Genomic DNA, 22,658 nt, shown 5'->3' on the forward strand with positions numbered 1-22,658 from the left:
ACTTTAACTTGGTTACTAGTTACTTGGTAGATTTGAATTATTATTGCAAAACATACAATAACCACTTCAGCCCTATTAAAACATTGGCTATTTTAAAATGCTTTAATACATACATATGGGACATTCTGCATCATGATTACCTTTACTTTTGGTAATGTAAGTATATGTTGATGCCAATACCTTTGTACTTTTGATTACCAGACTTTTAATTGTAACAGAGTATTTCTACACTGCATTATTTTACTTGAGTAAAACATTTTAGTACTTTATCCAACACTGTTAAGTATTAGTATCTGTATCTCGACTCCTGTATTTTACTATGTATTTTTGGCAAGACATGGCTATTTTCAACGGTGTATAACAAGAGAACGGGAGGTTGTGATGCCTTTTTTTTTTCTTCACAGAAGCACAGTGAAACCCTCCGTGATTATAAACCATCAGGGGATCGATCATACTGGAGATAAATATTCTGTGACTACTTGAAAAGGTAAGAAAATCTAAAAAATAGCTGGCACTATGGGACATTATTTCTTTATTTACTTGGCACTACAGTACATGAGTTAAAAATGAATGCATGAGTGAATACAAATGAGTTTCACAACAGTTATCCTCAACAGGCATCTGTCATGGTTCCGTAGTGTACTGTACCTAGACTACTTAAAACGGTGCCAGATTTAAGTAGGTGTCAGTAATCTGTGTGTTTTACCACCTGTGTTATACAATATGGTAAACATGAAGTGCTCTCTCCTGTGAGCCATTTTGAGGCAAAAAAAAAAAAACAGCCCAAAATGGGGAATACATTGACTGCATAAAAACAAAATCTGAATACCAACTTAGGGCTGAATTTGCATCCATATATATGCTAAGGATGCATCATGTGTTTATTGCCGAAAACTGTGTTATCAAACTCAGTTGCAGGCGTGATACAGTGCCACCTTAGTGTCTAATAATAGACACATATGTCTTTGAGAAAGGAGATTTGCATCCGAGTGAAACATTTGAACATTATGTATGCACTTTTGAACGAGGCATAATATAACTTTTTAACATATGGTATATGCAAATAAGTGTGTCTCACTTAACCCATTAAGACCGGGGACGCATCTGCGTCTCATTTTAAGATTTCTTTGGGCTATTCAAAAATAGCAGATCTACAAGCTCGTAGCGCGGCACCGAGTGCCGCGCTACGAGCTTGTAGATCTGCTATTTTTGAAAAATCTCGAAAAAATATTTTCCAGATTTTTTTCAAAAAACTGTTGAGATTTAGATTTTTTTTAAGAATCGCCTCAGGTCTTAAAGGGTTAATAGAATGTTGTATGACAAGGATAACTGCGTAGCAAATGGACTACTCCGTCAAAATATTGCCCACAGCAAGATCCAATGTTTGGCTTCATCATCCAAACTACCAACTTAAACAAAATAACTAATATCAGGAGACATGAAATGAAAAGAATTGACCAGAACATTCAAAACATTTTCAAAAATGGCAGTTCTCTCCGACACCTGTACGTGCGAGACTACTGTACTTTCATCTCAATCAACATGGAATTCAAATCAGATGTTTCTAAATTATGTATGCCTTGCTCCAGGGCCTTCGCAGATATGGCTAGCTTGGCGGTTAACCCATTTAGACCGGGAACCTATTTGTCATCTTTAGATTTATTTGGCTATTCAAAAATAGCAGATCTACAAGCTGCTTGTAGATCTGCTATTTTTTTTTTTTTGAAAAATCGTGAAAATGTGTGCAAATCTTTGAATATTTATATATATTTATATAAAATTTTTTACTCAAATCTTTGCTTCTGGGGGTCCCTGGAGCAACATATTTTGAGATGGGGGTCCGTGGCCAAATACATATCATTTTGGGGGTCCTTGACATGAAAAAAGTTTGAGAACAACTGATATAGAAACATAAGTTTTAAAAAAAAAACTGAAGGATTTAGAGGACATTAAATGTCTACAAATTTTGTAGAATGTTCCAGGGACCCCCAGAAGCAAAGATTTGAGTTACAAATGCTCGCTTGAAAATATATATATACTGTATTCAAAGATTTGCACAAATTTTCATGATAAAAAAAAAAAGAAGCAGATTTTTCAATAGCCAAAAGAAATCTTAAAATGACACACAGATGCGTTCCCGGTCTAAATGGGTTATTATAACAGATGGTGTAATGAAATTAAAATATACCCAGCCACTGAGAATACTTTGTCTCCAAAACCTTTCCGCCGTCTCTGAGGATCGTGGCGGGACCGGCAAGCGCCGATGAACTCAGTCATATGTGGGTTGGAATATGGGTTAATTGGTCTCTTATCTTAGCACACCTACTGAAGAATGACTGAGAAGAATAATGTATTGCGGATCAAACAAAGTGAGTTTGTTACATGTTTAACATCTAAAACATAGCTTTCAAAAGCAAACCCGAGAGATAATACTGCTTTGAAATGAATCGTCGCAAAAATTTGGCTTGAAATGAGACAAAGCCTCTTAAATGGTGGGATAAGATGAACATTGGCTACCATTTTCAGTCAAAAACGGAAACAAAATAGCAAAACACCAATTCTGGCGGGCCGTGTGGGTGGGTCTACACCTATGCCGTCGAATAGATTATTTTATAATTTCCCAAACTTCCCTGCCTTATCCCATTAAGACCTGAAGCCGATTCTACAAATGTCTTCTAAATCCCAACAATATTCTGATAAACGTATGTTTATACAGTATCAGTGGTGGTCAAACTTTTTCATGTCAAGGACCCCCAAAATGATATATTTTGTTCCAGGGACCCCCCAGAAGCAATGATTTGAGATAAAAATGTTTGCTTTAAAATAATAAATATTCAAAGATTTGCACATATTTTCAAGATTTTTCAAAAATAGCAGATCTACAAGCTCGTAATGAGCTTGTAGATCTGCTATTTTTGAATAGCCAAAGTGTAAAATATTGTTTTTTTAGCTCAAATCAAAAAATTACACAGATGCGTTCCAGGTCTTAAAGGGTTATTTCTCCTTGACAAGTGACACAGCAAAGAGAGTTAACTCTGACGGCCCAGAGGGTGGTTGAGGGTGGTTTGTAATAACGTTGGGGGAGTCTGGAGACTTGAGTCCCACAGCACAGCACAAAGAAGGGAGGGGGGGGGGGGGGGGAATTACTCCGGTGGAGAGCTTCAAACCCCCATGCTTCAGTTCTGTCACTGTGGCAACAGCGACAATTTATTTCATGGCCCCGACAGGTGAAGTTTTTTGATATCTTTTCTCCCTCTCGCTCTCTCTCTCTCTCTCATACTTCCTTCTGCTGCAACCCCTCCTGGAGGAAGTCGGAGTAGGATCGCTGTGCCAGGAAATCAAACAAGCTACTTTTTTTTCCATTACGACTCAGAAGGGACGGAGAGAGAGAGGCAAGCTTGACCCACTAAGTTTGAGAGAGCCTCTAGTCTACACTACGGGGTAGCTCTCTTTCTGTGTGTCCTTGGCTGCAATCACTGCCAGAGAGCCATGTTCATAGTTAAGTTATACAGGCTGGGGCTGTCGCAAATTGTTACGTAATCGCAATTATTTTTGCGATTATCAAAATAATTGTCGTAATCATAAATGTGAAAGATGTTCAACATTTTGAATAATTTCAAGAGTTTTAGTGGAAATAGCAGATCTACGAGATCTACTTGTAGATCGGCTATTTCCACTTGTTTCGTCTATTTCCACCATTTTTAAAAAAAACATTTTTTTAAGTATAGGAATTATTAAATATGTCATTTCTTTGTATATTCAGGTTATTTGTCATATCCGGCCTGTGCAACTTCAAAGCCTATAAAAGCCAAACAGAAATGTTACTTTCTATTCATTATGTTCCAGTGTTCAACGACAAAAACACAATTAACCCATTAAGACCTGGAGCCGAAGTTTCTATATTCAAACATTTTTCATGTCAAGGACCCCCAAAATGATATGTATTTGGCCGCGGACCCCCATCTCAAAATATGTTGTTCCAGGGAACCCCCATTTTTTTCAAAAATAGCAGATAAGTTCCAGGTCTTGGGTTAAATGACCAATCGCAATTATGTGTGACAATGAATCGTCACGTAAAACGTCATAATCGTGGCAGCCCTAATACAGGCTTGATGGAGCTGTAGAGCTCTATTCTTTTTGGTATATCGTTCACGACATATGTCACTCGTTTTTATATTTACCTAAATATGGGGTATACGATTGCAATACCTTGAGGGTTGTTTGAGGTCATATCAAGTACTGATGAAGTGATGTGGGACTCAACTAAGGAGACACCGGGTTTTACAATGTCATATCTCACATCATCAAGTCTGATTTAGAGGTGTGCAAAAGCACCACGCTGAATCACACAGCATGAATACAGATGATCAATTATGGATGATTCACGGAGATAGGCAGCTATTTCCACATCAGAAAAAGACAGAGTTGAAACTGTTTCTCGGCGCAATAAAGTATCTGTGGCAGACAGAGTTTGGCACCTCGCTGTCTACCTAAAAATCTCGCTCCAGCGAGATTCATCAGTGCGGTGTTGTCTGCTCATTACATTAGCCCACTAAGACCTTGAGGCCCGTTCTACAAAAATGCATTCTAAATCAGTAGTTCTCAAACGTTTTCGTGCCAAGGGCCCCCAAATTGATATATATATATATTTGGCCACGGACCGCCATCTGAACATATTTTATGCCAGGGACCCTCAGAAGATTTTTTTGTAAAATAAATAATAAAAATTATTCAAACACTTTCAAGATGTTTAAAAAATGTTAAAAAATAGCAGACGTACAAGCTCGTACATCTGCTATTTTTCAGAACTACTGTTCTAAATTCCAACAGTTTTCTGAAAAAAAACTTTTGTGGCAACACGTTCGGTTGCGCTCGAGTGTTGCGCTCTGAAAATAGACGATCTACAAGCGCAAGTGTAAAATCAGCCATTACAGTACGACGCCATCAAGGCACCGCCACAATACATTTTAGTCGACTAAATCAACTGTAGATTTAGTCGACTATAATCTCATGATATTCAGTCGACTAAAACTAGACAAAAAATAAAACATTTCAGATGACTAAAATATGACTAAAACTAAATGGAATTTTATTCGAAAGACTACACTGGCAACAGGGTATATAGAGCTAGAATCTAAAATGACACAGATGTTTTCCCGGTTTGAATGGGTTAGAACAGTCTGAGCCTCTCAGCACTGGCGGTTGCATCTCTTGCCCAACCCTGCGCGCACTTTTGCACCAGTGCCAGGCAAGATGCCAGGTCTAAATCATCATTCATTGTGAATTACAGTGTGTTTGTGTGTGTGTGTGTGTGTGTGTGTGTGTGTGTGTGTGTGTGTGTGTGTGTGTGTGTGTGTGTGTGTGTGTGGGGGGGGGGGGGGGGGGGGGGGGGGGGGTGCTTAGATGATGTTGTCGTTGTTGTTGGTGTTTTGTTCAGCCAATCCAAATAGTCCAAGACAGTGAACGAGCTGAAAGGCCTGATGGATGTGCTGCTTTGTGCTAGCATTAAATGGCTGTATAAGACACTGAAGGCTGGGACGGGGAAGAGGCATCAAGCTAGAGATGCCACTAAAAAGGCATGACAGTCAGCAGGCCCCGCTAGCTGCCCCTAGAGGGCTGTGCTGCCCCCCTGACATCCCAGATACTAGTGTTTTTGACCAAGGTGTTGGACAGACAAGTGTCATCATGGCAATCCGCCCATTCGATTTTCAGAGAAAGACCATGCATGCAGCATATTAACATTTAGGGCAGGGATCTTCAACAGGGGGTCCAGGACCACTAGGGGGTCCTCAGAGTTATTCAAATATGGGGGGGTCCGCCAAATCTTTGTGTGATATGATTTTTTTTTTCCTTTACATGGATCACTTGAACCCTAGCATCCCTTTTCTGAGGAAAAATAGCAGATCTACAAGCTCACAACGCCTCGCAGCGTTGTGAGCTAGAGATCGGCTATTTTTGGCAGAGAGTTATAGGTGTGTAGAGGGAAAAAAGAGCAGCAAAAGTTTATCTGAAACACAATTTTATACAATATAGAGGGGGTCCCTGCTTCATCTCTCCCTCAGCTAGGGGGTCCTTGGCCTGAAAACGTTGAAGACGACTGATTTAGGGTTATCGTCTGGTGAGCCTGACGGTGCAAATTCCATGCCAATCCAGCCTGTAGTTTCTGAGAGACTTGGTTGGAGACCAAAGTGTTTGGTGGATTGTGTGAAATGGCCATCTTTAGAGGAGCCAGCCGCCATGAATCGGGTGGATAAAGAACCTCTCCAACAGCATTTTGAAATCACATGGAATAGAGTGTGCACATGTGACCAAAAATATGTCACTAAAACCATAATAAAGCAATAGTTTCATCACAGACAAAAATACAAAATATATAATGCTTCTTTTGATACAAGATTGCCCTGTCAAATCCCCACTAACTAATAGGCAGAGAGTTGTGATTTTAAATAGTTTGAAGACATTATTATTATTTTTTTAAAGATGAAAGCATCACGGCATCACTTGGTGGGTAGTTAATTGTTTCTCAGTAGGTTGCTCTGTGCAATCACTCGGGGCAGAGTCTGATAAACAGCCTCCTGTTAACCCTTTAAGCCCCCAAATAGCAGATCTACAAGCTCGTAGCGCGGCACCGAGTGCCGCGCTATGAGCTTGTAGATCTGCTATTTTTGAAAAATCGTGAAAATGTGTGCAAATCTTTTAATATATATATATTGTTTTAAAGCGAAAATGTTTTACTTAAAAAATCTTTGCTTTTGGGGGTCCCTGGAACATATATTTTTAGATGGGGGTCCGTGGCCAAATACACGCCATTTTGGGGGTCCTTGACATGGAAAAAAGAACCACTGATATTATGGCGACATACGTTTTTTCAAAAAACTGTTGAATCCCCCAGAAGCAAAGATTTGAGTTACAAATGTTCGCTTTTCTAACTCAAATCTCAAGATTTGCAAAAACAATAACGATTTTTCAAAAATAGCAGATCTACAAGCTCATAGCGCGGCACTCGGTGCCGCGCTATGAGCTTGTAGATCTGCTATTTTTGAATGGCCAAAGTCTAAAATCTGTAAAGTCTAAAAATGCGACACAGACGCGTCCCAGGTCTTAAAGGGTTAAAGCCAGGCATCGGGAGAACTTCAAAGCTCATAATAAGCCCATTACCAAGCCCCTCCGTGTTACCTCCAGAGTGCACAGCTACAGGCATTCAGCCGAGGAAGGGCTGGTGAGAGCGATAGACGCAGGGAACGCGCCACGTGTGGCGGAGCGGTGCCGCGAGATCATCACAAAACCCCAAAACGCACATCTTCACTACAATCCAGTCAGGGATAGAGAAAAGCTGTAGCGTCAGCAAAATCCTTGCCTGTGTGGCACGTCTCCTCTCCACACACACACACACACACACACACACACACACACACACACACACACACAATACAAAGAGGGGGAAAAAATCCTGTTAGAAAATGTCCCGCCTAAAATAAACTTCTCAGTCAAGCCACGACGATCTCCAAATGATACAAATTTGAAGGGCCAGGATATACTGTAGGCAGTGGTGGAAAAAGTACTCCGATCGTTTACTTACTGTAAGTAAAAGTATCAATACTGCAATGTAAAAATACTTTCTGTTACAAGTAAAAGTCGGGTAGGAAAACTGTAAGTTTAAGAAAATTGGCTGCCATAAAACACCCCAGACTTTTCACTTACTTTCACTTACTCGATCGATCAGTAGATCGATAGATCGATAGATCGATAGATAGATACTTTATTTGTCCTTGCGGAAATTCATTTTGTGCCAAGCAGCCATCAGGATACAAAAATCACAAACACATATAACATAAATACAAAATACATACAAGCCAGAAAAGGCCACCAGTCATGATTCAAGAGGCATCACATTACATTTTATGCACAGAATGTGCTTCCCAGAGCGGGTAATAACAATGTAAAAAAACGGTTCACCTCTGGCTTTCTCTTATTCATAAAAAGGGTAGTGATGGAGCGGTGTGCAAGGTAGATCAGAGAAAGTGAGCTTTATAAACTACTCTACTACTTCAAAGCAATATTAAGGAACACAGTGGGCAGAAAAGAGGACTGGACGCAATCTTAAATACAAATGCAACTAAAAGCTGACAGAAACATGACAGTGGACTCCAAAACTGTAATGTTTCTTTTGTGATGTTGTGGCACTTTTCGCAAAATGCAGAAATGAAATTAACCCATTAAAACCTGAGGCCGATTCTACAAAAACAATGTCTTCTAAATCCCAACTGTTTTTGGAAAAACTTTTTTTTTGTTTGTTACTATGTCAGTGGTCCTCGAACCTTTTCATGTCAAGGATCGCCAAAATGATATGTATTTGGCCGCGGACCCCCATCTCAAAATATTTTGTTCCAGGGACCCCCCAGAAGCAAATATATGAGTAAAAACATTTCTCTTTAAAAACATAATATTCAAAGATTTGCACGAATTTTCACTATTTTTCAAAAATAGCAGATCTACAAGTTCATAGCGCGGCACTCGCTATGAACTTGTAGAATCTGCTATTTTTGAATAGCCCAAAGAAATCTTAAAATTACACAGATGCGTTCCAGGTCTTAATGGGTTATAAAAAAAAGGGGGTAGGATTACTGTAAGTTTAAGAAAATTGGCTGCCATAAAACACCCCAGACTTTTCACTTACTAAAATGTGAAAATATAAGAAAGCAGTAATTATATGTGTCGAAGTCGGGTATCTCGCTTCCAAGTCTCTAAGATTAGGAGCTTCATGAAGGGGGAAGAAAGAGAGAAAAAAGCATTTAATAATTGGCCAGGGATTTCCTTCATTTTTTCTTAACCAGAGTGAAGTGAAAAGGGAAGAAAAAAAGCAGCTGAGGAGGAACAGTGCTGAAATGAGGCAGGGGTGCGAGCGGAGAGCGCTCCAGGCCATGCCATATGTAGGGTGGATCTGCAAAAAAAGGCTGCGCGCCACACACACACGCACTGACACACACCTGTGTGGGACTGCCGGGGAGGTATAAGGCCCCCGCCGCCGCCGCCACCTTGGCCCTGTGGCCACCTGTGCTGCCAAACAGGTGCTCAAGCCCAGCCAATTAAACTATTACGCAAACGCAGGCCTCTGGGAGGAAATTAGCCGGCTGCCCGAATATCGCAGGAGCAATACAAAGCAATAGTAAAGCGCAGTGGCGTGCACAGACATTTTGAGGGGCAGGTGCTCAAGTAAATTATACTTTTTTTTGTTTACTTGGTCTGCTTTTTTTCCCCTCTACACCTATACCTCTTTGCCAAAAATAGCAGATCTACAAGCCCACAACGCCTCGCAGCGCGAGGCGTTGTGGGCTTGTAGATCTGCTATTTTTGGCTAAAGTTCTCCTCAGAAAAGGGATGCTAGGTTTCGAGTGGTTATGGTAAAAAGAAAAATCATATCACATAAAGATTTGGCGGACCCCCTGTAGTAACTCTGAGGACCCCCTAGGGGTCCCGGACACCCTGTTGAAGACCCCTGCTGTAAACTGGGGAAAAAAAATCTTTTTTTCCCCTTTTTTTCAAAAGGGCACTTCTGGTCAAGAGGGCAAAGGGCAGGTGCTCTAGCCCCACCTAAAGTCTATCTGTGCACGTCCCTGCTGCCTTGTTTCGTTGCATGTCACCGCTGGAATAGAGTACAGAAGTCCTGACGAAGTCACTCGTTCATCCCCTGGTTCGTAAAGTCATTTCGCTATGGAGAATAACACTGGGTCATCTTAGAATCGTCTCATATAAGAATTGTGGTCCAAAAATAAACAAACTGTCTCGGGCGATATTGTCAGGGAGGAGGTTCTGTATCGTTTATGATCAGTCAGTCACTCATATTTGATACGGTCTGTTTCTGGCGAAAATTTAACTAATTCGTCGGAAGTAACATTATCGTTTTCTCACCGTCAGTTGATGCTTCATATCCATAAGAGTCAAACCGCCGGGATCGTTTGTTTATTTTTGGAACACAGTTCTTATTTGACGCGATATTAAACACGTCTATGGGGATTCAGAACGGGGGGGGGGGGGGGGGGGGGGGACCGCAACCCAGGTAGGATGTGTAAATTACGTCAGACTTCGGTGCTCTATAGCGGTGCGGGCACCTAGACTCAAATGTAGCCTGACACGCGCGTTACAGTTTCGAGTCCCGATCCCGCCGGCCTTTTTCTGTGTGTCACTCCCCATCTCTCGCCCCGTTTCCTGTCTACCTACTGTACTATCAATAAAGGCATAAAAAAAAAGATAGAGAAAATAGCCACTCTACAAGCTCACAACGGGTCGCAACACGACTCCTTGTGAGCTTGTAGATGGGATATTTTCACAGAACGTTCGCCTATTTTTTGGCAAATGTCCATGTAATTTTGCTAGATATGTATCTATCTCTGCCTATTACATGACATGCCCAGAATGGGGACACTAAGGCAAAGCAGCAGTATTTTCTGAACAACGTACGGTTTCATAATACACAAAAAAAAAAAACAATCCTTATAGATGTGTGGAATGAAATGATTCATGATGGCCTCCAGAGTTCTAGGGATTGGGACCATTTTTATCTGTCAAATGTTCACGTTGCATTGATTTTTCTCAGGGCATGATTGCACTATCCAACGCCAATCTCACCGCCTAAAAAATGTGACGAAAAGTAATTAAAACTACAGTATATGAACTATTAAAAGTCATATTTTTTTCCTCCCCGCCGCTGTGGAGACTGGGGTTCGATTCCTCCAAGTTGCCTCCGGCTTGACCCGAGCGCTCCAGTGAGCACAATTGGTCGTGTTCGCGGGTGTAAAGTTGGCCAGGGGAGAGCGGACTCTGTCGCTGCAATAGTAGCCTCGATCTTGGATGTGTTGACAGAGAAGATCAACTGAGGTTGGCATTGGCAGTGAAAGATACCGTCGCGCACGCCAATGTCCTTGGACTAGAAAAGCCTCACAATACCGTCCACATGCTGAGACTGATGCAAAAACGTTGCCTTTAATTTAAGATATCTCTGTCAAACAGTGCTCAAGTGCTAAAACATATTTAAAAGTGAATTCAAAAAGAAGCAAACGTCCTTGGCTATCATCAGCGCTACTGGCATAATGTTCTCCCTGGGAGCAAATATAGATCTATATTTCATCCTCCCCATCTCCTCATATATAATTATTTCTCTCTGACATAAAACTATGTGCTCGAGAGATCTGAACTGCATGAGCAAGTGCAAGACAATTTCACACGGCAAGTTTGTCTTGCCTTGTCAACAGTAGGAGAACTGGAATACTGAGAAGTAATCAGCCCTTGGCTGTACAACGCCATCATTAGCATTTGCTGCAGTGGAAGTTGGTCTCTCTGTACTGAAGAATACATTGCTATGAATCGTGATGTACTGCTAAAAGCATGCCGAAGCCAAACCAAGGATTTAACTATATCTTTTAGTTTTCATGCTAGGGGAGGATTATGCTGCCAGATGAAAATGGTGGATTCATCAACAGGAAATTAATGACAAAGGCCCCATGAAATATCACTTTTTCAAAAGGCAGGCAAACTAGACTTTATCCACAGGTGGTAATGCAAAACAATAATGAATGCACTGCTATTTTCACCATGATTTTTTTTCAAGTATACAAGAACCCATACAAAGGTTACATTAACATCGTCATTATCAAAAACACATTTCTTGTGTGTTATGATCCGTGATAATTAACCCATTAAGACCTGAAGCCGATTCTACATGTCTCCTAAATCTCAACAGTTTTCTGAAAATGTATGTTTCTATATCAGTGGTGCTCAATCTTTTTCATGCAAAGAACCCCCAAAATTATATGTATTTGGCCGCGGACCCCCATCAAAATGTGTTGTTCCAGGGACCCCCCAGAAGCAAAGATTTGAGTTAAAAATTTTCTCTTTAAAAATATATATATTCAAAGATTTTCACGATTTTTCAAAAATAGCCAAAGTGTAAAATAATGCTTTTTAGCTCAAATCTAAAAATGACACAGTTCCAGGTCTTAATGGGTTAAGTGCATTTCTATGAATTGCGAGTAACCTTATCCATGCCTGGAGTCAACAACGTGTCCCCTCCCATCTCGTTAGGTCTGGGGGGGGGGGTAACAACACGAGGGTGTCAGGCCCGAGCAGGAAAATGGTGTTGTTGGCTGACACTTTCACTACCCATCCCCGGCAGGCGCACCCCAGGGTGCTCCATCTCACTGGCTGGGACTTGGCCATCAGTGCGAGTAGGTTATTCCTCCGCAGAGAAGGCCAGCTCCTTTATTTCCGTGGTCACAAGTTCAGCCATTTGTTATAAAAAATGCCCAGAGGGCAGACCTGGCCTGCATGCCATCCCCTTGCGGCACAGGTTGGCCTTTCTGAGTGAAAAGGCTGACACTACTCCCCACAGCTATAGCTCGAGACAGTGTCGTCTTCGCAGCTCTGCAATATCACTGGGGGAAGAGTCACTCACTTATCTACATTCATAGATGGATGGATGGATGTGTGTTATCTGTAATAATACGTTGTTGTTTTTATATGTCACACGATGAAAAGAGAGAGGGAAAGAGAGAGGGAAAGAGAGAGGGAAAGAGAGGAGAGAATGGCAATAATAGGAGAGAAACAAGACATGACTCAGTCATGTATACCAGCATGAGAGAACGGACGCTACGCAGCGCGTATGCAGAGGTGTTAAGTAACTAAGTACATTCACTTTACTTAAATTGCGTCCTATATATTACTCTGTGTCACGGCGATTTGAACCGACGGCAGGCGTGTATACTAGTAGCCTTAGAGGCAAGAGGCGTGTCTAGTACCATAGCTTGGGAGGACGAGACCGCCCGTTCAGAGTATGGGAAAGTATCCCCATTGGCTTAAAGGACAGCCAATGATAAAAAACATTGCATGCTGGTAAAAACTACTTTCTACTGTATACTTCCTCTTTTTTTTGTCCCTACGTTTTGTTTATGCTCTTATGTCAGGGTGAGGTAAGGGTTAGCTTGTGAACAAATATTTTAACCACATGTGTTATGTCGCCGAAAATAGCCAATTTACAAGCTCACAACGTGTCAAAAGTGTCCGAAATTGTGAGCTTCTAGATCGGCTACTGTATGTTTGGCCAAGATATTTGGTGTAGAGGGAAACAAGTAGGGGGCCTAGTAGAGAGCCCTGGGGGACTCCAGTCAACGAAGTATATATAGGCTTTAAGTGGTGGTTAATAATGACTTTGGAATGCAGTGCCTTTTGCTTCCGACGAGTCTACATGCACTTCTTTAGTGAGAGACCGAGCCGAAGCCTGTTTTTTATTATTCCTCTTTGTGTCTGGGTGGTTAGGATGTAAATACTGTATAACCGCCGCTGGTATCCAAAGCAGATCAAATAAATGCTCCCCACTGGAAGGTCCTTTCCCTGCAACCGCACGGTCCACATAAAAAAATATCTGCCACTCATCTGATGACCACTTTATATGCACCATTCATTGATTCACATTAACCCATTAAGACCGGGAACGCATCATCTGTGTCATTTTTTTCATCGAGTGCCGCGCCATGAGCTTGTAGATCTGCATTTTTTTTTGAAAAATCTTGACAACTTGTATGTTTCGTACTGTATGTATGTTTCTGTATCAGTGGTTCTCAATCTTTTTCATGTCAAGGACCCCCAAAATGATATGTATTTGGCCGCGGACCCCCATCTAAAAATGTTTCGTTCCAGGGACCCCCCCAGAAGCAAAGATTTGAGTTAAAACATGTTCGCTTTAAAACAATATATATTCAAAGATTTGCACACATTTTCACGATTTTTGAAAAATAGCAAATCTACAAGCTCGTAGCGCGGCACTCGGTGCCGCGCTACGAGCTTGTAGATCTGCTATTTTTGAATAGCCAAAGTGTAAAAATAAAACTTTTTTTTTTTTTGCTCAAATAAAAAAAAAGTGACGCAGAATCGTTCCCGGTCTTAACGGGTTAAGAAACATCTCTCCAACCGTAGGCTGGTAAATAATTGAAAGGATGTGCTGTCATTGAGGGTTCCTTTGCGCTTCTGGGACCAAATTAAATTTGAAGATCCCATTTACAAAGCGGGAGAACTTCGGTAGCGGCGGTGGTATAGAGACGGAGCCTCTCAGAGCCTAGCGCTGCCTAATTATGATTGAGTGAGGCGCTAATCAAAGGTCTGCAACAGCAATAGGGCTAAAGCACTAAGAAGAAAAAGAAGAAATTATCCTAAGCCTTAGCTTTAAGGAGACTCCAAACATAATAAAGAGAGAGGAGGGAGAAAATGGGGATGGGTCACTTTTAATGTGGGCAGTTTGGGGGGGCGGCTGCTACAAAAGACACACGGTTGATCTCTGGGTGGGAGGAATGTGCTTATTAACCCATTGAGACCGGGAGCACATCTGTGTCATCTTTTTGAGTGGTGCCAACCACTCCTATATCTGACTTTGTCTGTGTGTCCGGGTGTATGTCCAATAAACAAACATTGATGACAACATCAATACGGGGCTCATCAAAGGCACCACTCTCTTCACACAGGGTGTGATTTTTTGTATTTCTTTGGCTATTCAAAAATAGCAGATCATATACAAGATCATAGCGCGGCACCGAGTGCCGCGCTATGAGCTTGTAGATCTGCTATTTTTGAAAAATAGTGGGTTTTTTTTCAAATCTTTGAATATATAACTTTTAAAGCGAATATTTGAAACTCAAATTTTTGCTTCTGGGGGGGTCCCTGGAACAAAATATTTTGAGATGGGGGTCCGTGGCCAAATACGTATAATTTTGGGGGTCCTTGACATGAAAAAAGTTTGAGAACCACTGATGTAGCAACACAGGTTTAAAAAACAAAAACAAAAAAACTGGTAGGATTTAGAAGACATTTTGTAGAATCGGGCCTCAGGTCTTAATGGGTTAAGGTCTCAGAGAGTGGCTCGTTTTCTGATGTGGAAAACTAGACTTCCTATCTATTAGAGTCTAATGGAAAAGGGTACTGTGGGGATGACAGACGCGCGTCGACCAGCGACTATCTACGCTCGGACTCATTTGGTCAGCCACACCATTGGGGCTCTGCTCGTTTAACAGGCGATGCTATGGGGCTATTCTTGTTTAACCAAGCCGATCACTCCGGTGAGGTCTTCTGACACATACTGTACTGTACCATACCCAATTAGATCCCGGATGGACCAGCAGACACATACTTGCACTGATTGCGTCTATAAAAGTCTATGATGTCTGGAGCAACTTTTAAAAAATCCATTACTTTTCAGGAAAAGGCAAAAAAAAAAAACAGTGTTCCAATGGACCCAATGTAGTTATTATTTAGTCCCAAGCTAATGTTATCACATTAAGACCTGAGGCCGATTCTACAAAATGTCTTCTAAATCCTTTTTTTCCCCCGAAAAAACGTATGTTACTATGTCAGTGGTTCTCAAACGTTTTCATGTCAAGGACCCCCAAAATTATACTGTATGTATTTGGCCGTGGACCCCCATCTCAAAATACGTTGTTCCAGGGACCCCCAGAAGCAAAGATTTGAGTCAACAATGTTCACTTTAAAACAATATTATATTAAAAGATTTGAACACATTTTCAAGATTTAAAAAAAATAGCCAAATTGTAAAATTGTAAATTGTAAAAATTAGCTCAAATCAAAAAGTGACACAGATGCGTTCCAGGTCTTAAAGGGTTAATGACATTCATTAGTTAAATAAAATATTGATAAAATCCACAAACCGAAGTGAAGATTGTTTTTGACTGAATATGAAGCTGAATTGATTATTCACAAATATTTACTGTATTTACAAGAGCACACCATGTCTGTTTGTCTTTTGTTTTGCGAATGCTTCTGAACTGTACTAATGCAGTAAAGTCCCCCACCCATCTGGTGCAATACGTATACAAATATATACAGTATAAAAGATTTAGGGTAAATACAAGCTAGTTGACCTCACACTTTGACTCATTCAGCACTCTGAAGTGGACTCAGTCCATGACTCATCTATTTTTCCACACGTCATTTGAAGTGGACTCAGTCCATGACTCGGCTATTTTTCCACACGTCATTTTCTGTGAACGCTCCAAAAGAACTCGGGGCCCCTCTGAAGTGAACCTACGGTTCGCTCCTGGTCTGAATTGTGGTTTGCTGAACCTGTAACATTGTGAACAACACAAAGCGCTCCGGGTTCGCTTCACCCTTTGCCATTGTATTTTAGCCCTCTAGGCTTGCCGTAGACAGTGCCAACCCTAAACATGAACAAAGGTGTGAACAGAAAGCAAGAGAGTTTCACCAGGAAGAGAAACGAGAACTCTTTCAAATGAACCGAGTTTGGTCTGTGTGTGACTGTGGACCAGTGGTGGAAAAAGTACTCAAATGTTTTACTTAAGTAAAAGTATCAATACTGCAATGTAGAAGTACTCTGTTACAAGTAAAAGTCTGGAATTCAACATTTACTTGAGTAAAAGTACAAAAGTATTGGTATCAAAATGTACTTAAAGTACCAAAAGTAAAAGCACTAGAGTGTTTGAAAATAGCAGATCTACAAGCTCACAACGTGTCGCAATGCGACGTGTTGTGAGCTTGTAGATCGTCTGTTTTCAAATAGCCTATGGTATAAAATAGGGCCAAAGTGGTTTATGTATGTTTTATAATGTAATAATGTACATCTGCAAAGTAACTAGTAACTAAAGTTTTCAAATAATTGCAGAGGAGTAAAAGTACAATATTTGCCTCTGAGATGTAGTGGAGTAGAAGTAAAAAAGTATTGGAAATTGCTAATACTCAAGTAAAGGACAAACACCTCAAAATTGTACTTAAGTACCGTACTTAAGTAAATGTACTTAGTTACTTTCCACCACTGCTGTGGACCTACTGTAGTGTGTGAAAACCAGTATAAGCCCGCATGGACCAGTTGACTATACTGACCTGACGGGGTTACTGGTCAAGGAAACTCTCAGAGACTCCAGACAGTTTAGCAGCTTGTCCTCTGTGATGCCGGAGCGCAGGTCATGGACATAGTCCTGGGATGACAGTGTGAACTCATGCTTGCTGTTCCTCAGTCCACCCTGTGCAAAACACACACAAAACAAACGAACAAGAGGATGATTATCACATTATGCGTAAGATTTCTAAATCACCATGACGACAGTAATATCTGATAAAAGTAAAACCTTGAGGGGAGCAAAAAAAAAAGAAGGAAAGTAAGATGATTTTGACACAAAGATAAAGTGTGTGGGCGGGAGTGGGGTGTGTTGGGGGGGGGGGGGGGGGGGCTGATTAACCCATTGAGACCTGAAGCCGATTCTACATGTCTCATAAATCTCAACAGTTTTCTGAAAAACTTATGTTTCTATACTGTATCAGTGGTGCTCAATCTTTTTCATGACAAGGACCCCCAAAATTATATGTATTTGGCCGCAGACCCCCATGAAAATATTTTGTTCCAGGGACCCCCCAGAAGCAAAGATTTGAGTTAAAAATGTTCTCTTTAAAAATATATATATTCAAAGATTTGCACACATTGTCACGATTTTTCAAAAATAGCAGATCTACAAGCTCATAGCGCGGCACTCGGTGCCGCGCTACGAGCTTGTAGATCTGCTATTTTTGAATAGCCTAAAGTAATGCTTTTTAGCTCGAATCTAAAAATGACACAGTTCCAGGTCTTAATGGGTTAAGAGACATGAAATAACAGATTTGGCAAAGTTCTGGAAAGTTAAAAAAAAAAGAACACAGACAGACCCAAGAGACAGAAAGAAAGGTATACGTTCCTTTTTCCACATCTACTGTTGGATTATCTAAACGTAAAAGACTATACAGCAAATGTCCATTAATTACACAGAAATGATAGGCTATATGATGACCAATGTTAACAATATTTCTAGCGTTTGTTCAGTAACAGGGATAGTGAACAGAAGATTACATCAAACAGGGAGAGAGATAAATCCACAAAGATCATTTATCTGCTTCAATTTGATAGCATTCCCAGTTCTAATTTTGTCTGCTTATTGTTTTGTCTCATCACTGTTTATCCTGTATGGCGGCATAGTAGCGCAGACATGTTTGTTTTGGGCAATGTTAAAGGTGTAGTGAAATGAAAAATATGTTTTTCACACTTTTAGAGCATATCCGTGGTCATCATATGGGCATACCTAACAATAGATGCCAAAAAAGAAAGAAAAAAAAAATCATTTTTGTGTATTTTTATATCTAAAGTCCCTAAAAAGCCAATCTTAATTACTTCCTGTAAACGAAAACGTGCTGCGTGATGACATAACGCAGCCTTCATGAATATAAATTAATCTTCCTTACATGCACCTGTTTGATTCCCATGGCTGCACGTTCTTCAAACACAGCTGATTTTAATTACAGAGATACTCCGTTTTGAATCTCATTGAAGATGAGTGTATTACTCATTTTAAACTTCATCTGCACACTAAAATATGTATCTGAAAACATTATAGGTTAGAAATAAGCCAGGTAGTAGCAAACGTGCTTCACTGGCCGTCTCTCTCTCACTTGTAAACAAACACTAGCCGTGTTGCGCACGGCTGAAGAGATTGAGATCCAACGTCCCATAGCCTGAAGGGATGGGACCTTCTGATTGGTTTAGAGTCGATTGAGCAGACGTTTCAGATTGAACCTTCAAAAATAAAATGACCGAAAATGTCACTGCAGTGCGTCTTTAAGTCAGCCTGGTTTATACCCCTCAAAAATGTCCGCTGCTACCAAAAGACACTTGTTGACGCCCCCCTACAGGATTTTTGGCACACTCTATACAGATGGTTTCACATTATGGTGCATGTGAGAACCGCTAAACTCCAATCTTTTGTCAATATTCTTCATGGTTATTTTATGAGCGACATCGTGAACAGTAAAAGTAATTTGAAATAAATTAGGCCATTCTATTCCAATTATTCATAATTATTTTTTTGTGTCAAGAATGTTTTGAAGATACGAGTTTTGCTCTCAATAGCGGCAATATAACATAATATCTGTACCAAGGTTACCTATTATACTGACAACATAAAAGCCATTAAGTCTAATAAAAGCACATCCAAGCAAAAAAGAGACAAAAGCTGTCAAACCACTAATTACTTTGTGTCAAAACTATTTTCCACAGGTTCTGCGAGAGTGAGGAGGGATATTTTTTTTTAAAATGTATTATTTCACCACTGTCACACAATGCCAGCTCCCAAGTAAGACACATTTGGAATGAATGAGTCATCTTCTGTGCATGTCGTCAAAGAAGCCCAGGTTACAGAGGGGAAAGTATATATATATATATATATATATATCCCATTAAGACCTGGAACGCATCTGTGTCACTTTATGATTTGAGCTAAAAAAAAGCATTATTTTACACTTTGGCTATTCAAAAATAGCAGATATACAAGCTCATAGCGCGGCACCGAGTGCCGCGCTATGAGCTTGTAGACCTGCTATTTTTGAAAAATCGTGAAAATGTGTGCAAATCTTTGAATATATATATTTTTAAAGCGAACCTTTTTAACTCAAATCTTTGCTGCCGGGACCCCCTGGAACAAAATATTCTGAGATGGGGGTCCGCGGCCAAATACAGTACATGTTATTTTGGGTGGTCCTTGACATGAAAAAGATTGAGCACCACCGATATAGAAACATACGTTTTTCAGAAAACTGTGTGGGGATTTAGGAGACATGTAGAATCGGCTTCAGGTCTTAATGGGATATATATATATATGGTACCAAACAAACCTAAGACAGGCTGCTGCATGCAGAGACACATATCGGATATATGCTGGGATCAGACGACGAGAAAGTCAAAGTCAGTCTTCGATGTATTCATCCCCGGGACGGTGGCGGGTTCCCCACCAAGCGATCTGTCCTAATAGGCAGTTTGGTATAAGTAATAAGCTAGCTCATTTATCGGAAGGGAGAAGAGAAGGCCTGCTGCTCAGCAGCGGCTATCGCAGAGTCAGAGTGAAAAGAATCAGTTTGGTAACGGTTCCTGGGGCTGGGGCAGAGCGCTCTGCCCTCAGGACATCGGTGATATTCATATTGGATAGGTGTGATCCGAGCCCACGGTCCCATTATTTCAATAATGACCGGACACGTTCATGTCTTGTCTACTGGCCCTAACATCACATTGCTTAACACCTGCGGAGATGAAGCTGTGTGTGTAGTAGGAGGAGGGAATGCCTCCAGCACTACCAGTGTCAAGACTGCTTCTTCATTATCACATGAGAATTCTGAGCACATATATAGCCCAGAGGAAGCAAAAGGTACTTTTTTTTTTTACTATGCAGAAGAAAGCATATATATATATATATACGTACAGTACCACCAGAAAAAGGCATATATATATATATAGCGCTGGCGCTGACCATTTGGGCGGTGCTGATTACAAGAAGATTTTTCATTTTAATCATTTCCGTCCATAATTCAACGTGAGAGCCGTTGTTCTACTGTTCGACTACTCTCTCCAAACCTTTCGGGGTGAGGCGGCCGCACAGCTCAGGGAAGACATTTTGTGACAGTTCGTGCTGAGTGCGCACTTACACTTAACCCGTTTAGACCGGGAAAGAATCGGTGTCAGTTTTTAGATCTATTTGGGCTATTCAAAAATAGCAGATCTACAAGCTCGTAGCGCGGCACCGAGTGCCGCGCTACGAGCTTGTAGATCTGCTATGTTTGAAAAATCGCGAAAATGTGTGCAAATATTTGAATATATGTTTTTTAAAGGGAACATTTTTTGACTCAAATCTTTGCTTCTGGGGGTCCCCATTACAAAATATTTTGAGATGGGGGTCCGCGGCCAAATACATATGATTTTGGGGGTCCTTGACATGAAAAAGTTTGTGAACCACTGATATAGAAACATACAGGACCTTTGTAGAATCCCCCAGAAGCAAAGATTTGAGTTAAAAATGTTCGCTTTAAAAAATATATATACATTCAAAAGATATGCACATCATCATCTTCATGATTAAAAAAAAAATAGCAGATCTACAAGCTCATAGCGCGGCACTCGGTGCCGCGCTATGAGCTTGTAGATCTGCTATTTTTTAATAACCAAAAGACAAAATGACGTTCTCGGTCTTAAGGGGTTAATAATCGGCTTTTGTACCGTCTCCGTTCCCCGGCTTGTTCTCTGACTCCTTCGCTCTATCCGTTACAGAAGAAGTGCGGTGCCATTCATCTCTGTCTCTGAAGCAGCGTCGGGGGTGATTTTGAAGGGCAGTGACATGATTGACCCGGCTCTCACCTGGCTGATTGCGGTTATCACGCCACAGGTGAAGAGAGAATCCTTTCTCATTACCGTCAATATTTCTCACCGACCCGTTTTCCCCTCTCTCTACAGCTCAAAGCTCGCTTTCATCTCTTGCACCTTCTATGCCCTAGACTTGTGACAGTCTAGGGCTGAACTGCAGTGCACTATGACTGGAAATGAAGCTAGATTAGAAGATTAGAACAGGCACACGCGCACTCTTGATCATCAAAGGGAAAATAAAGTGTCTCAGTCGTCTTGACGTATCTTTTTTCCATTTAACCCATTGAGACCTGAAGCCGATTCTACATGTCTCCTAAATCTCGACAGTATTCTGAAAAACGTATGTTTCTATATCAGTGGTGCTCAATCTTTTTCATGTCAAGGACCCCCAAAATTATATTTATTTGGCCGCGGACCCCCATCAAAATATTTTGTTCCAGGGACCCCCCAGAAGCAAAGATTTGAGTTAAAATGTTCGCTTTAAAAATATACATATTAAAAGATTTGCACACATTTTCACGATTTTTCAAAAATAGCAGATCTAGAAGCTCGTAGCGCGGCACTCGGTGCCGCGCTATGAGCTTGTAGATCTGCTATTTTTGAATAGCCCAAAGTGTAAAATAATGCTTTTTAGCTCAAATCTAAAAATGACACAGTTCCAGGTCTCAATGGGTTAAACAATGGCGCATAATGAAGCATTTATGCCGCAAAGGTTTGTTTCAATCATAGCATATATCCAGCAGTCACGATCTCCCTCGCTCTCGTCTTTCTTTTTTTTTACTTCAAGAAAAACAAGAAATAACGCAGTCATTTATATCAGCTCGCACTTGTAGTTTTCTTTCAGTGATCCAGCACAAACGTCCAGACATATGCTCGTATTCATATAAATGTAAACATCCTTATGTGGTGAATGGGCTGAATACTTTTCACTGTTTACCCCATCTGAATAGTTTATGTGAACATAATAAAGAATAGAATAATAATAAATTGCGAAAATAAATGAGATTTTTTATTAATTTGACAGTTTCCCATACATACATATTTAGTATTATTATTATGTATGCATAATTTATTTTTTGTTTTACTATTTATTGTAGCAATAAAAGACAATATGTCTAAAATACTGGCTTACAGTTGAATTATTGGAAACTAAAGAAATATGAATCAAATAAATTAAGACAAATACTGACAATGAATGCCTCTGAACATTGGCTTGCAGTTATTGCACATACCGTAGCTTTGTTCAGTATCAGTTGGATATTAAACCAACATACACAAGACAGAGACAAAAGACAAGCGTTTACAGCTGCCATTAATTAGTGCTGCTGATTGCATATGTGGTCAAATCGGGGTCAAATGCGCACACAGGCTCAACGAGCCATCGTTAACCTGCTAATGTTACATAGTTGGAGCAGCACTCTAAAACGTGGAATGCGTG

At 40.6% G+C, this 22,658-nt stretch overlaps 1 protein-coding gene across 1 annotated transcript in view; it reads right to left on the reverse strand.

The window, feature by feature from the left end:
* The window catches only part of diaph2 (diaphanous-related formin 2), an 824,520-nt gene that overhangs the window by 605,341 nt on the left and 196,521 nt on the right, over positions 1-22,658 (reverse strand). The window contains exon 6 of the mRNA XM_084041781.1: positions 16,894-17,033. Coding sequence (XP_083897907.1) covers positions 16,894-17,033 — 140 coding nt within the window. The remainder of the gene's footprint in view (positions 1-16,893; positions 17,034-22,658) is intronic.

This window comes from Gymnoscopelus microlampas, assembly GCF_963454915.1.
Source record: "Gymnoscopelus microlampas genome assembly, chromosome: 18".
NCBI lineage: Eukaryota > Metazoa > Chordata > Actinopteri > Myctophiformes > Myctophidae > Gymnoscopelus > Gymnoscopelus microlampas.